General features: G+C 35.6%; 1 protein-coding gene across 14 annotated transcripts in view; it reads left to right on the top strand.

Annotated features, from left to right (window-relative positions):
- LOC139129962 (protein polybromo-1-like) overlaps positions 1 to 15,278 on the top strand; it is a 104,703-nt gene that overhangs the window by 75,345 nt on the left and 14,080 nt on the right. For 8 of the 14 annotated variants that reach the window (XM_070695724.1, XM_070695751.1, XM_070695764.1 and 5 more), the window contains one exon: positions 13,499 to 13,660. In XM_070695724.1, the coding sequence (XP_070551825.1) occupies positions 13,526 to 13,660 (135 nt within the window). In that variant the 5' untranslated portion in view covers positions 13,499 to 13,525. Of the gene's footprint in view, positions 1 to 4,988; positions 5,134 to 11,062; positions 11,111 to 13,498; positions 13,661 to 15,278 lie in introns of those variants that run through there. The other 6 variants (XM_070695688.1, XM_070695694.1, XM_070695707.1 and 3 more) reach the window with 2 other exon arrangements.

Below are 15,278 nucleotides of genomic sequence, written 5' to 3'. Positions count from 1 at the left end.
GTTTTGTGGTACCAGGTGTCCGCCATGGGTGAGCCTATGATTCTGGCATTGTACAGCTGTCAAGGTTGAACCAACGTTACACTTTATAGTGTAATGCAGCAAAACCACCAAATTACTGTTGTAAGTTAAATACTGAAATGGTGAAAAAATCCAAAATGTCTGTGCTTATGTGTGGTAAACATTTGAAGTCAATAGTGTGGTGTGTTCTGTACCTTTGTCTTGTAATACAGAGCAATATGATAAAACCATAGCATGGTTGTGAACACCTTCCTATCCATGTACGTATGTCCAACGTGGCCATTGAAGCAGATGTTACCCATACCCCTTGAAAAACATCTAGCTGTAATTAAATTTTATGTTTCAAATTTAAATTTGTATTTCATAAAAGTGTCATACCAGCATTATTGGAAGAGACCATTAAACCCATTTAAATATTTGTATTTTGTTCATAAACTATATTCATACAACAGATGTCAGTGCAATTAGAACAATGGAAATACCCATGAGCTACCGGTAGTTTTGAGGTAGAATGCTTGGCGGGGACAGATAGTCAGACTCTCAAACTTTTCTAAGACATTGTTAGTCCATCACTTTGAAGTTCATGGCTTACTTTTGTGAAAATTGAAAATGTAACTTTTTCCCCTTAGATTAAATCCTGGGATAGTGGCCGTTTTGAACTTCAAATGTTGATGAACACTGGGTAATTTGTTTTGTGCCTAATTTGGCACAGTGATCCAAGATTTGATTATGGACTTTGAGAGGACTGGTTTCCTAGCTTGGAGTTTCAGTTAAAGTTTAAACCTTTCAATTTCAAAGGCGTGTACTATAATCTTAATTTGAATGTCCCAATCATTTATAGCATGATTTGTTTGTGAAAGTACATGTAGCAGTGTGATTGGATCTCTATCGCAGATATGCCAAATGATCGTGCCTTGTGATCGTCTGGTGTATTTTAAATCTCAACAGATTACATTAACGTTGGAAAAGGGTAATTCTAGATTTGAATTGCCATTTCGTGCTTATCAGTCATTTAAATGCACTGTTATGGTCAAAGATCCCTAACTGCTCTATGGCCACACAACAGCTGATGCCTAGTGCATAGTTCTTAGTTAGGGCACTTCAAATTTGTATGTCACTAATTGTCTTGGTAAGAAATGTAAATTGCCTGTGGCATATAAAGAGATTGCTGATGGAATCCGCCTAATCAAAGGAAGTGTTCCCTAGATTACATTGAGTAACTCTGCCATTGCCTGACCACACATTTGTATAATGGAATTTCACCATTACAAGTCACAATCAATCTGTTACAAACAAAATCCCATGTATCTCAGTTTAGCAGAGATGCTTTGTTCATGTGATTGACTTCTTAACTAACCGCTCCGTTTCTGATATAGCCTGTCATAATATGACTGTTAAAGCAGGCAAGGAGACCACTTTGCATGTAGTTTCTTTGTTTGTTGGTTGTATTCAGGTTTAGAGGGTAACATGCATTGTTAAAACCTTCAACAGGTTGCTGTTTACTGAAAGCAGTTGAAATAACATGACTTTGTCTCTGTCGAAGATTAAATAACTTGTTACTCCAAAGAGGATATGTCTGAACTGATTGAATGTGTAATTTGCAGTTATGTTGAAATTAGTCATATTATTCACCTATATAATATCATTTCAACAGCATGTTCCCATGTGTAGTTGCATTATGTGGTCTGTTTTGCATGTTTTGGGATGTCCTCATTTATGTTCACCAATGACACCCTGCTGCATCTGATGAAGTTCTATATGTTTTCATGCATAACGTCCAAACTAAAGATGTGCTGCATGTTAGAACATACATGAAAAAGGTTGTTATACACAGTGTCTTTCTTCCTCATACACACATGTGTAATAATTTATGTTTGTATGAAAGTCCTTCCAAGATAAGTTAATGCCTGCAGTGTCTATATAAATGCAATGTGTCAGGGAAAAGGGATAATGCAAAACAAAATTTCTGGCAGAACATCTGACAGAGAAGAGTCTGTAAGCCTAAGGGAATGGTTTTACCACTGTATGGTAAGTTGTTTTAGTTCATTGAAGAGCTGTCGTCATGATTAAATAACATTAGTGTCACTCACAATTGAACTGTGAGAGCTTTACTTGGTGATCTGTTCCGTATAATAATGTAGTTTCTGATTCATCAGAATGTTAGGAACTCAGGTGAACGTGATATGAAAGCCAAATAAGATTCTCTCTCTCTCTCTCCCCCCCCTCTCTCTCTCTCTCTCTCTCTCTCTCTCTCTCTCTCTCTCTCTCTGATTTACATTCTTATGTAAATAAAGTTTAGTGTATTTGAATTCTTGTCTTGCCATTTGAATAGCATGTCTCTCCAAGACTTTCTAGTTCCTTTTTCTGCATGTGGTGCTCTTTTCAAACACACAAAAGTATTGGGATATTTCCGTGTGTGTGTGTTTCTTGAAATCACCAACCTATACCAGCCGCTTTGTACATATAGATGCAGAGATTGTACCATGTGAAAAATGATATGGGAAATTTCAGGGAACCCTCTTGCAAATGCACACCGCAGATCAAACAGAATTGTTTGAGCTAATGGTACATACATCTGTTGATACAAAAATAGAAGCATTTTCATTATTGAAATATATATATCACATGAAATTCTTTTGAGTAATTTAATTGAGTGAAGGTCTATCAATCCTTCTTTTCTAATAATCTCTTGGTTGTACTTGTTCCAGACGTGTTTCCCGGAAAAACACTTATACACCTGTATTGTTGCAATCTTTACCTTGATTTAAAAATGGTTGCATGCATTTTTAAGTGGAGTGTAAAGCTATTTGTGGACTTGTTTTTGTTTCTCTCTCTCTTCACGATTGCAGAAACCTGGTCTTGAATTGTGGTTTGTCAAAATATAGGGCCTTTGTTTGTATGTTCCATTTTACAATGCATTGAGAAACTTTTGTTTTCTACATTTTGTTCAGTGCAGCCAAATTCTGTATGTCTTTCTTGGATCAATTTTGAAAAAAGTATATATCATTAATTTTTTTTTTGGAACCAGTTTTAATTATCATAATCAGCTGCCATACACATTTTGATCTACTTTGAGCAGACATATTTATGTTTGCACTCCAACGTTAGGAAAGGATCAACCTTTTGAACTATTTACAACAATAATTGCCCAAGCCTTGGGCCGTTTACTTCCTTGTTTGCCACCAGGGTTCTAGGAATCAGCCATAGCTGGAAACTCATCTCATATTACTCTCAGTATTGTTGGCAGGCTAGGTTTGAAAGGTACAGTACACAACTGTATAGCCAACAGGTACTGTAGTTTGTAAAGAAAAAAAATTGTTAAGGCAGTACCCGCCTGGAAATTGAAAGAATCCAACTGCTCAAACTTTCCGTATGGAAACTGTAAACCGTTCCCTTTTGACAGCAAGAATTTAAATTCGGGGTCACCATGCACAATTTTTATTTGGAGAAACAAATGACATAATATCTACTGGCACTTAAAATTCAAAATGGCCACCATCCCTGTGTTCAATGAATCAATGTGAATTTTTTTACCCCATAATCTTCAAAATGAGCCCCAGAAATGGTAGCTGAAAAGAGTATTGTAAAAGTTTGAGAGTCTGAATATCTGTGCCAGAAGTAAATGTTAGCATTACCTTAAGATGTAAAAGAAATGAGGTAAAATTGACCTTCAACGATGAGTTATATGTTGTAAAAATGAGCCTGTCAATTCTTGCCTCATTGCTGTTCAAGCAGTATTCAGAAAATAACACTGAAACCTTGGAATGCTTTGCATTTTCTAATTGCTGTGAATGGCACAACATAGTGATATGGTGGTTTGTCTGATATTAAAGAGAAATCACACATTGTTAGGGAGTATTCTTCTTAGGTAAATTGTGCATCATGTTTTTCTTGGAAATCGGGTTTTCTGAAGTAAACTTTTGTCCAATAAATGATATATGGTGTATTCATTATGAATAGGACATTTAATGCATGTAAGAATCAAAACAAACAATGGAAAATTGCATTAATATTGAAAATATCAAAAAGCAATATTCTGTCATTGGATAGATACTGTGTTATCATTGAATTAATGATGCATGGGATGGAAGAGGACGCCATTATTTCTTGAAAAGACAGGGAAGTGATATATGATTGATTACCACTGTAATTGTTGTTTAGTCAATAATATATGTCTTAATAATCCCCAGATATACTCTCCTTCATTTAAATGTAATTTCCGATGTGATTGTTGAAGTTATTATCCCCAGGATTGAATTGAAACGTGTCTTCTGGAGTTAATGGTTGCCATGGCAATTCCTTGTAAAAATTGATGAATGTATTAGAGTGTGATCAGTGAGGGAGAACAATTACTAATTTCAAGCAATCACCAGATGTCTTCACTAAATTTATGATCACGTATTCTTTGCATCATTAATATGTTTTGCTAAGTGATATATGCTCATATATTATTCCTGTTTGCCAGGCATTTTATACAGAAATGGACTTACAACATCTTGTGTTCAAATGCCTGCATTTATTTCAAAGACAGTCCCTTTAAATTTCTGACTGCAGTTATTTCTGATTAACACCTGCATAACCACCTAGAAATATTTCATTCATATTTCACGTTATATATATATATATATATATATATATATATATATATATATATATATATATATATATATATATATATATATTAATTATTTGTAGATGGTGGTCTTAATCTGCCAATCGAAAATAACATATATCTCATCCCAATATCAGACAATGTTTAATATGATGTTCAAAATATCTCTCAACTGGTTCAGTCTAATATGCGACGGAAATATTGAGTTTTGATTCAGTCATGCGTAGAATTAATTTCACTCAAGTTAATTGGAGCTTCCTAGGAAACGTTTCTAATGATGTTCCTACTTATTAAATTTTGATAATCAAAATATTATGTTTTTGTGATGTTTTAGGTATCTCAATAGATGAAACCCACATTTAAAATTACTCTGACACGAATGCAGTCCACTTAAGACTGTGCTTTGTATGTCAAGGACCAAAAGTTGCAATTGTCTCCTTGTGTATGTAGCTGCATTTTTCTGCCAACGGTAGAGGGATTATTGTCAAGTTGGCGCCAGTACGGTAATTATATCAGAGTGTTTATGTATGTGTTCAAGGTGTGTTTTTATAGGATGTTGCAATTTTATGTTATGTGTTTCCTATCATATGTATGACTATTTTACAGAACTATCCCTAGTACTACGTATGTCTCTTTTGCGTTACTGTGCTGCACCACTGCAACTTTTAATATCTGTATTAGACATATACCACAGATGGGCCTTCCCTGAACTAAATACTGTAAATTATAAAAAATGACTATTAAAAGATAAATTTAGATAACTTTTAATGAAAAAGTGCGCAAACAACTGAAAATATGACTTAATTAGATGTAATACAGTCGCGCCTACTAAACAGACATATTTAAGAAATTGGACCAGCAACTATGGTTATATGGGCCGCTTTTCCTGTAAACAGTGTCTGCTATTTCTAATAATTATTTTCACTGTCAGGAGATAGATAATAGTTAATTGTAAATGGACATTTTCAAAATAAATGTTTACAAGAATAGGACTGGCTTCATTTGTAATTAAAAATGTAACACAATGTGTGCACCACCCAGGGATACATGTAACAAAGACTTATAAAAATAGAATGTTAATCAAAGAATTATCCAGTTTATACTTAGATTAAATTGAGTTTTTAAAATAGACCCTAATGTCGTGTATGGCCAGCATGATGAATAAGCTTACCTGGTATTAGTATCAAACCATACATGATACATACATGAGTTTTAGCCAACATATCTGTGATACATTGGTCATAGACAGTCACTTACATGCAAAGTATGGATTGTTTTAACCCTTTCACCACCATGGTTTGGCCCAAACCTATTGTTATCACTGGTGATTATTGACCTATTGACAGGGGTTTTGGGATGGACAGGCTACATGTATTGGGAAGAAATTTGCCTTTTGCATTAATCTTTCATTTTAAAGGGAAGTGGTCAAAATTTCAAAAAAATTCAAAATGGTGGCTGTACTGAAACTGGTGACCGCAGCCAAGGCAGCTTCATAGACTTACAATGGTATGCATGAAAGCATTTTTTATTGCATACCATATGCTGAGTATACATGTATATACACAAGCAAACAGAACCATATAATAGATTTGATGAATCGTGCGTGTCCGTATTGCAGAGTCATCTCCTCTGCAATAATCCACAGTACTTTACATTCTCAGTAACAATACCAGTGAGTCAAGTATCCATAAACCTTTGCAAAATGTTCATGATTTAGTGATGATTTAGAAAAATGATGGATGTCTTTGAAATTTTGAAATGGTTATAATCAAGAAGATTAGCACCTAAGCGTTGTTATACGGTAAATATTGACATAGAGTGACGTATGTGATCATATTGTTTGGAATAATTATCATTTATTTATCAGTGGATTTACTTGAGAGATGTTGAGACGTGATCTGATGTCGTACTTTCTCAGAGTGACTCCTCCATGTTGACATGTACAATGTAAAAGTACATGTACAAGTAACAACTCACCAAGGCGCATCAAACAAAATCTCATGATACAGCCTCCAGGCTTTGCTCTTTCATTTCAAAGAAGCAAATGATATCAAAGTCGTGCCGTAATTGGACATTGAGCCAAGAATGAGGCATCACTCAGCCACTGAACAGACACATATTTCATATACTGGCATTTCATTGTCTTGGTCATAACACTTGCTTATGACATGCCTGTATTATGTTGTGAAAGTTTCAATGGCCAGAGAATAAAAAGCAAATTTCAAATACTCTAATAAAAGTGGGAAAATGCATGAATAAATGTAAAAAATTGATCATAATGAGTTATGACAATGTGTCCTCTGATAATGATTGCATTATGTTCTAGCCTGGCTTTTCGAATTAACTGAAGTATTTTTGAAGAATTCATGGTAATATTTTTAAATTAATGACTGCATTCTGAGTTGCATTAACTACTTACGAAGCAAAAAATTAAACAGAAACTTCTTGGGTCAATCCACATTATTTATATGTATATATGATGGGTTTTAGTAGACCACAATTTAAACAGAGGAATGAGTAAAGATGTAATGTCTTGTTGCTGTTGATGTGATCTCTTGCTGGTCGTGAGAATGGAGTCTGGGATGTTGTAGGAGAACCATTCTTTGTGAATGTATAGAAACTTGCATAGTGGTTGAATATCCGCCATTTATCTTCCCAGTCTCTCATTGAAACGACTTTCAAATCCTTGGTCATATTAAAGCTAGAGACTTGTCTAGATTGCAAGTTCTTTATTTGAGAGGGGTTCAAACTCATTTACCCTTAGGCAGCAACACTTAATGTCTAAACAGGAATGGATCTCATCTAGCCTGTTATTGCAGCGTGTCATCTTAAAAATTTGCATATGTATTTTTAATATGAAAACTAGGTAATATAAAACCTCTGCCAATGCGTTTGGGAAGTCTATCAAAGATTTATTGTAATACAATACTTTTGTGTAAAGTGATGTCAGTGTATTAGAAGACGTGACAGGTTACATCAGGGTACGTGTGGTTATATAGCTGAGGCAAGTTATAGCTACCTGGGGTATTAATTCACTGAAATGCTTTCAGTGGCAGCATTTGATTTGGGCCCTGAGTGGTGAGTCATGAGTCTTCATTTAAAGTGACGCACCACTGTAGAGATTGCGATAAGATCGCAATATTATTTGTGTAACTAATGCATGGGCATTGCCGATGTTGCATTAGGCAATAACCTCTCTTCCAGTTGCAATATTGTAATGAATGTTGTGAATTAAAGAGATGGGTAGCAATTGCTGTAATCTTGGAGATTTCAAATTTACTCCCCTCAGTCGTAGGAAATTTTGTATGTAAGGAGTCATTTGTACAATGCATCTTCAGCCGCGTCCAGGTCATCAATAATTCTACTCTAGAATTGACTGTTTATGCTGTAACATACCCATGTGACCATGAACTGGTGATACAGAGTATAAAACAACATATTACACTAAGCTACAAATTCATCCACTGTCTTTCAGTGGAATGTTGAGTATGTGACAGCTTTTACATCAAAGTGTTGCACCAGGGTACAGATGAGGTGATTTTGCCAGCAGTAGTGAAGCTTTTCAGCTCTGTAATAATCTTCTGTCCATCTGCCACTTTTGTAGCAACATGTTATTATCGCTAGATGACAAATGAATAGATTTTCAGTTAATGTGTTTACACTGGAGTTGAAAGCAATGTACTTTTGTATCCAAAATTCAAACAGTACATGCCTATACTAACAACAGCGCCCTCTACTGCTGGAATTTTGAAAATATTGTTGGGTACAGTGTAAAGCCAATATATGTGTTTGCATTTATAGTGTTTTGCAAATATTAATTTTTTCGTGCAATTTTTACAATAGCACAGAGCAGTTGATGTACTATGAGCATTATGAATAAGATATTATTTTTCATAATGGTGATAGCATTCATGAATGTGAAGCAGTGAGTTTCTAGATCAGATTATCAAAGTTCTCAGTAAAGTACAAGTGAGGTGAACTCATTAAAGACAAACCCATTCAATAATACCCAATCAAACCCACTTTCCATGATGCTGTCATTACCATATTGTTGTTGTTCAGTTGAAATTTTCAAGAGCTCTTACTGCCGCTAAATTTGTACAAACTAGATTTCACTCAAACTGTCAGCTGTATTGAAGACTTCCACTTCAGTACATTTGTGTTTGCTTTCTATTTATAACCAAGACTGTTTTCATACCAATTGAAAAGCTGATTATTTTTGTGATAAACAGATAAATAGTGTGTTGGTGACATTACTTTTGATATTATTCTCCACCATCTTTGGTCTTAAATGTACTCTCTTCAGTGTTCATAATGAAGTGAGGTTAACACTTATCCTGCCAAGTTCATACCGGTATGTCACAATAAGGTCAAGTTGGTTAAGAACCAGTTTGATGTAACCTGTCATATTACATGTAGTGGCATTTTAGTAAGGACTACAACATTTAGATTCTCCTGAAAACATAAATGCTGTAAACATGAATTTTTAGTGACTTAACCTTGAACTTAACATGCCAAGTAAGTGAAAATACACCTAGGCTTTTGTGCAGTACTACCATTTACTGACTAGGCTTTGGTGCAGTACTACCATTTACTGACTAGGCTTTGGTGCAGTACTACCATTTACTGACTAGGCTTTTGTGCAATTCTACCATTTACTGACTAGGCTTTGGTGCAGTACTACCATTTACTGACTAGGCTTTGGTGCAGTACTACCATTTACTGACTAGGCTTTTGTGCAATACTACCATTTACTGACTAGGCTTTGGTGCAGTACTACCATTTACTGACTAGGCTTTGGTGCAGTACTACCATTTACTGACTAGGCTTTGGTGCAATTCTACCATTTACTGACTAGGCTTTGTGCAGTACTACCATTTACTGACTAGGCTTTGGTGCAGTACTACCATTTACTGACTAGGCTTTGGTGCAATTCTACCATTTACTGACTAGGCTTTGGTGCAATTCTACCATTTACTGACTAGGCTTTGGTGCAATACTACCATTTACTGACTAGGCTTTGGTGCAGTACTACCATTTACTGACTAGGCTTTGGTGCAATACTACCATTTACTGACTAGGCTTTGGTGCAGTACTACCATTTACTGACTAGGCTTTGTGCAGTACTACCATTTACTGACTAGGCTTTGGTGCAATTCTACCATTTACTGACTAGGCTTTGGTGCAATACTACCATTTACTGACTAGGCTTTGGTGCAGTACTACCATTTACTGACTAGGCTTTGGTGCAGTACTACCATTTACTGACTAGGCTTTGGTGCAGTACTACCATTTACTGACTAGGCTTTGGTGCAGTACTACCATTTACTGACTAGGCTTTGGTGCAGTACTACCATTTACTGACTAGGCTTTGGTGCAGTACTACCATTTACTGACTAGGCTTTTGTGCAATTCTACCATTTACTGACTAGGCTTTGGTGCAGTACTACCATTTACTGACTAGGCTTTTGTTCAATACTACCATTTACTGACTAGGCTTTGGTGCAGTACTACCATTTACTGACTAGGCTTTGGTGCAATACTACCATTTACTGACTAGGCTTTGGTGCAATACTACCATTTACTGACTAGGCTTTGGTGCAGTACTACCATTTACTGACTAGGCTTTGTGCAGTACTACCATTTACTGACTAGGCTTTGGTGCAGTACTACCATTTACTGACTAGGCTTTGGTGCAATTCTACCATTTACTGACTAGGCTTTGGTGCAATTCTACCATTTACTGACTAGGCTTTGGTGCAATTCTACCATTTACTGACTAGGCTTTGGTGCAATTCTACCATTTACTGACTAGGCTTTGGTGCAATTCTACCATTTACTGACTAGGCTTTGGTGCAATTCTACCATTTACTGACTAGGCTTTGGTGCAGTACTACCATTTACTGACTAGGCTTTGGTGCAATTCTACCATTTACTGACTAGGCTTTGGTGTAGTAATACCATTTACTGACTAGGCTTTGTGCAGTACTACCATTTACTGACTAGGCTTTGTGCAGTACTACCATTTACTGACTAGGCTTTGTGCAGTACTATAGGGTTATTCACAAAATACGGCACCTATGGACTTGGGCTCAATGAGTTAGGTATTGGACTCGCCTTCGGCTCGTCCAATATGTCACTCACTGAGCCCGAGTCCATACAGGGCCGTATTTTGTGTATAACCCTATTATTATACACCTCCCTCCATTAATCGTCCGTATAAACTAATTCTATGGTAAATTTTGAGGGATGCGGCACTTTTAGATATTGTTATTTTTCTCATTGATAACTCTAACATCATCACAAATTTTGCTTGTGGATTTGAGATGAAAGAGTTAGTAGTTGCCTAGCCAGTTGATGGTCACAGCTTACAAAGTCTGTACATGAAAACAGATCTACTTACAAAAGCATACTTGTGTTTTCACAAAACAGGAGGTAGAGGATCATTTACTAACCGTAGGGGCCAGAGAACAAGCAATGGTAAGGCACCAAAATTACTGACTCTTTGAGTTGTATGATTTTCTGTATGCATGTCATGGGCTGGTTTATAGTATCCTGCGGAGGACTTTGATCATAGCTTGAATCATGCATAATTTATTCAGTATAAAAACTCCCAAGTTCTAAACTGCCAAATGGAAATGTTTGCAATCATGCATGAATAACTTATGCTTGGTGCAAATTTGGACTGGCAGATGAACAAAAATTTTTAGGGATGGAATCCCTTTGAAGAGCAAGTAGCTCTAACTTCTGATAATTTTTATCACCTTTTTGTTTTGTATGTCAATTGCAAGTTCTTGTTCTACTCCCCGCAACATGTTGAATTACTCACTATTACACTGTAAGCTTTTCAACAGTTTCAATGTGTAAATGCACTGATATTGTTTACATTTGAATTCTAGTCTCGACCAGAAATCTCTTGTAAAAAATAACAATGCAGTCTACAGGCTGAGTACACATACAGACTGAGTTGACAAGCTGAATACTGGGTATCTTAAGCTCTGGGGAGTAGAACAAGAAACTGTAGTTAACATTGGAAACAAAAAAATGAAAGAAAATCATCAAAAGTTACAGCTACAAGCCTTTGAAATTGATTGGCAGTTCAGACAGAGTTTTCAATATTACCAAGTAAGATATTGTCAAGATTATCTATGTGGCATGCTTACGGACAACTCAGAAAGCCAGTGATTGTTAAAGATGGTACCTTGTAACGTTGCATGTCAATGTTTTGTTAAAGTCATAGTAAACCAAAGCTTTTGCAATCCAAAGTAGAGGGCGTACATTCAGTAGCTGCATGTTTGATGACAAGTCAATTGTTCCAAGTGTTGGTCCGTCAGTTCATAGATAGCATGTAGTTTTCACTGCTCATGTGATCATGTGATATTGAGTTGAGCTACACCCCCTAGCATGCTTCCCATTAGACAATTCAGAAGTCAGTTGTTACCAAGGTGATGTCCTTTGACCTTGTATGATCTTTCTCCGATTTAGCCAACCACAGCCAAGCATGAGCTTTTTGATCAATTGTAGTCTTGATAAAAAGTCTTTTAAAAATGTGGAGTAGGCAAGACCTTTTATTCAATAGTTTTGAGTGCCATTGCATTATAGCAAACAATAAAAAAAATGAAGCAATGTTTTTTCTAGATTGATAATATTTTCAGCTGCATCTGCTTTAACTGTAGTGACTACAAATTCACAGGGAGGTTTTGTTGTTTCAGGAAAAGTAGAGAATGATGCCAGTTCTGATAAACTCACATACGTACTTCTTTATAGTTATTACATACTGGTTCAATGGCGTTTATTGTTTGTGGATTTGAAAGAAACGAGACCTAAAGAATCTGGCAAATGTGTGTGAAATGTTTTTATAGGCAGTGCTGCCTTCCATTCTACAGAACACTTGTGTCAGATATTTTGTGCCAGTAGAGGAATGTTATTCAGCAATGCAATAATTTGATATTATTTACCTGCTGTTTTGAACTAGTCAACATTGATCCAAGAAATTTGCCAAGTAAAAGAGAATTCTAATACTATTGAAGCAGCAGTTATATTATTAACAGAAGAACAAGTTAGTGTTTATCACCAGCCTGTATTTGCAATCTAAACCTAGCGTCTATGTCTAAACCAACATGATTGCAGAAGGTTCATTACACCTTGAATGCTTGAGTTTTATGTTATGCTAAGTGAATACATGCGTAGTGAATACGGCCCATTAGTGAATGGTATCTTTAGTGTAAAGATGTCATCAACAACTATTCCCATAATGGCCACACTGAAATCCATATCTTATGTGACATACATTGTATGATACCGATATTACTCAATGAGTGCAGTTCATTTGTGCTGTGAAAGACTTGTTCTGAAGCCTGGGCGACTTAAAACTGTGAACCATGTTGACATTATGAAGGGAATTACTGTCAACCTTGGGCTTCATGTACCGCATGTATTATTGCAAAAAATATCAGCCTTGTACATTCTATTCTTGTTCAAATAATCATTAAGTGGCACTTCCATAATAATAATTATAAAAATAGAAATTGCCAAGTATTCTTGCTTGGAATCCCTGCAAGTATTCTCAAGCATTTACGTACTTACTTGACAAGAGAATGTCATTGCTGTTATCATACACAAACAATGTGTTGAAGTACAATAGTGCTGGGACCTGGCACAAGTTGTGTTGAAATCTTATTTTACTGAAACCATGGTTAAATGTATCAAGATCGTATATCCAACATTGCTTGTTATTTTTATCATTTTTTACCTCTTTCATGATACAGGGACTATCATTGTTTACTTCTTTCATGATAAAGGGACTATTTCTGTTTGACCCATTTACAGGGGGACTAACAAATGTTAATATCCCATCTTGTCTTGCAGAGTGAGGGAGGAGTCACATGGTACAAGATGCCGAGACCACAGGGAGTGACACCCCCTGAGGAGAAATGGAAACTTGTTCATCTGTTTCAGAGGATACAGTCATACAAAGATGAGAATGGAAGGCAGCTGTCAGAATCCTTGCAGAAATCACCCACCCAGAAAGTATGTATGCAAAAATTGAAGATAGCTTTGCTTTGCTCTGTGTTCAGTCGGCACTGCTGTCTTCATCTTACTGTCTCTCTGTGCTTGTTGATTTTTCAGTACTGTGAACAGAAAAATAATACTACACAGAGCAATCTATTTTTGAAAATTAAGATTACATTTCTGTATCAAAGATACCATTATGTAGAAATCTAACAAGTAAGAGTTAAATTCAATCAAAATCCCAGACATTTTCTGAGTGCCTGTTGAGGTAAAAAGGATTCATTTGTGGAAAGAAAGCTCCATGCAAGGCATTATGATTACGTTTGCTTATTTATATAAAGCCTTATAGACATGATGTCATTGTATTGTAGCTTGGTTTGATTTCCACTGATAACAGCAACTAATACTGAGAATGAGATACTGTGTCTCCAAATTACATGTAATATATCTACAAGCACTGATATTTATGTCATCAAATTGCTCTTTCAAATATGTAATAGCTGATCTGTAATCATGCATTGATATCTTGTCCTGTATCATCCAATTGAATCGATATGCAGTGGTGCACTTTAAAGTAATTTCTTCTAAATGGAACATATTCTGTAGTAAAATAGTTGTGATGATCTGATGATAACTGGGATGTCTTTAGACTAATAGGAAATGTGACGATGTAATTTCTCAGAATTTTCTTCATTTAGGAATAGTATTCGTTAAATTGCTACTTTCTCTCAGTAATCTTTTTTGTGAGCATTCTTTATTCTGTGAACAAAAAAGTCATAGGTTTTTTAAAAGCCCTGTAAATGTGACTTTTGACATTTTCTTCATTATTTCCACATTCAAATTCCCAATGTACAGCTGTTTCAAAATAGATGTTACAACACATGGTTGACAAATAGGTCTTGTGATGTCATCTAATTCTCCACAGTGATGGTGCTATCTAAGCATTTGCATTCTGCATTTTCAAGCTGAATACTGAGTATTTCACCATGCTTCAGGGAGTAGACCAAGAAATTTAAGTTGGTCCATAAAAGCTGAAGAACGATATGAAAGTTATTGTAACTTCACATGGGAATTCAGTCAGCTTCATGTACAGTAACTAAGCATTGATTGTCACTGAGGGTATTTCAAAAAAGTCCAATCAAACAGTCTGGTGCTACAGACATTCTATGAATAAACCTTTATGCATCTTTATATTCAAACTTGTAATGACCTCATAATATTACATATATGCCTTGAAAGTGAAAGACTTAAACATCTGCTCAAACTTTCCTTAATGAAACTTTCAACCATTCTTTTTGAAAATCAAGAATAACAAGAGTCACCTTGCAAGTTTTTGTACCAGATTATAAACAAATTACCTTGAATTTACCAAATTTTCAATTCAAAATGGCTGCCAGCCCTGTGATAACTCTATCGGAGAAAAAATGAAATTTCTGATTTTCAGAAAAATAAGAAGATGAAAATGTTATGTACTCAAAGAGCTTGAAAATGAGCCTATACAAGTGGTAGATTGGAAAATTATTGTAAAAATTAAGTAAAAATATATGTTCCCAAATATCTGTTCCCAAATATCTATCTGGTGAATTCTACCTCTAGCAAAAGAATTTGAAACTATGTTTGTATCCAAAATGATGTC

Source organism: Ptychodera flava, chromosome 1, assembly GCF_041260155.1.
Source record: "Ptychodera flava strain L36383 chromosome 1, AS_Pfla_20210202, whole genome shotgun sequence".
NCBI lineage: Eukaryota > Metazoa > Hemichordata > Enteropneusta > Ptychoderidae > Ptychodera > Ptychodera flava.
Note: the sequence above shows the minus strand (reverse complement) of the source record. Positions and strands in the feature narration are given on the sequence as shown.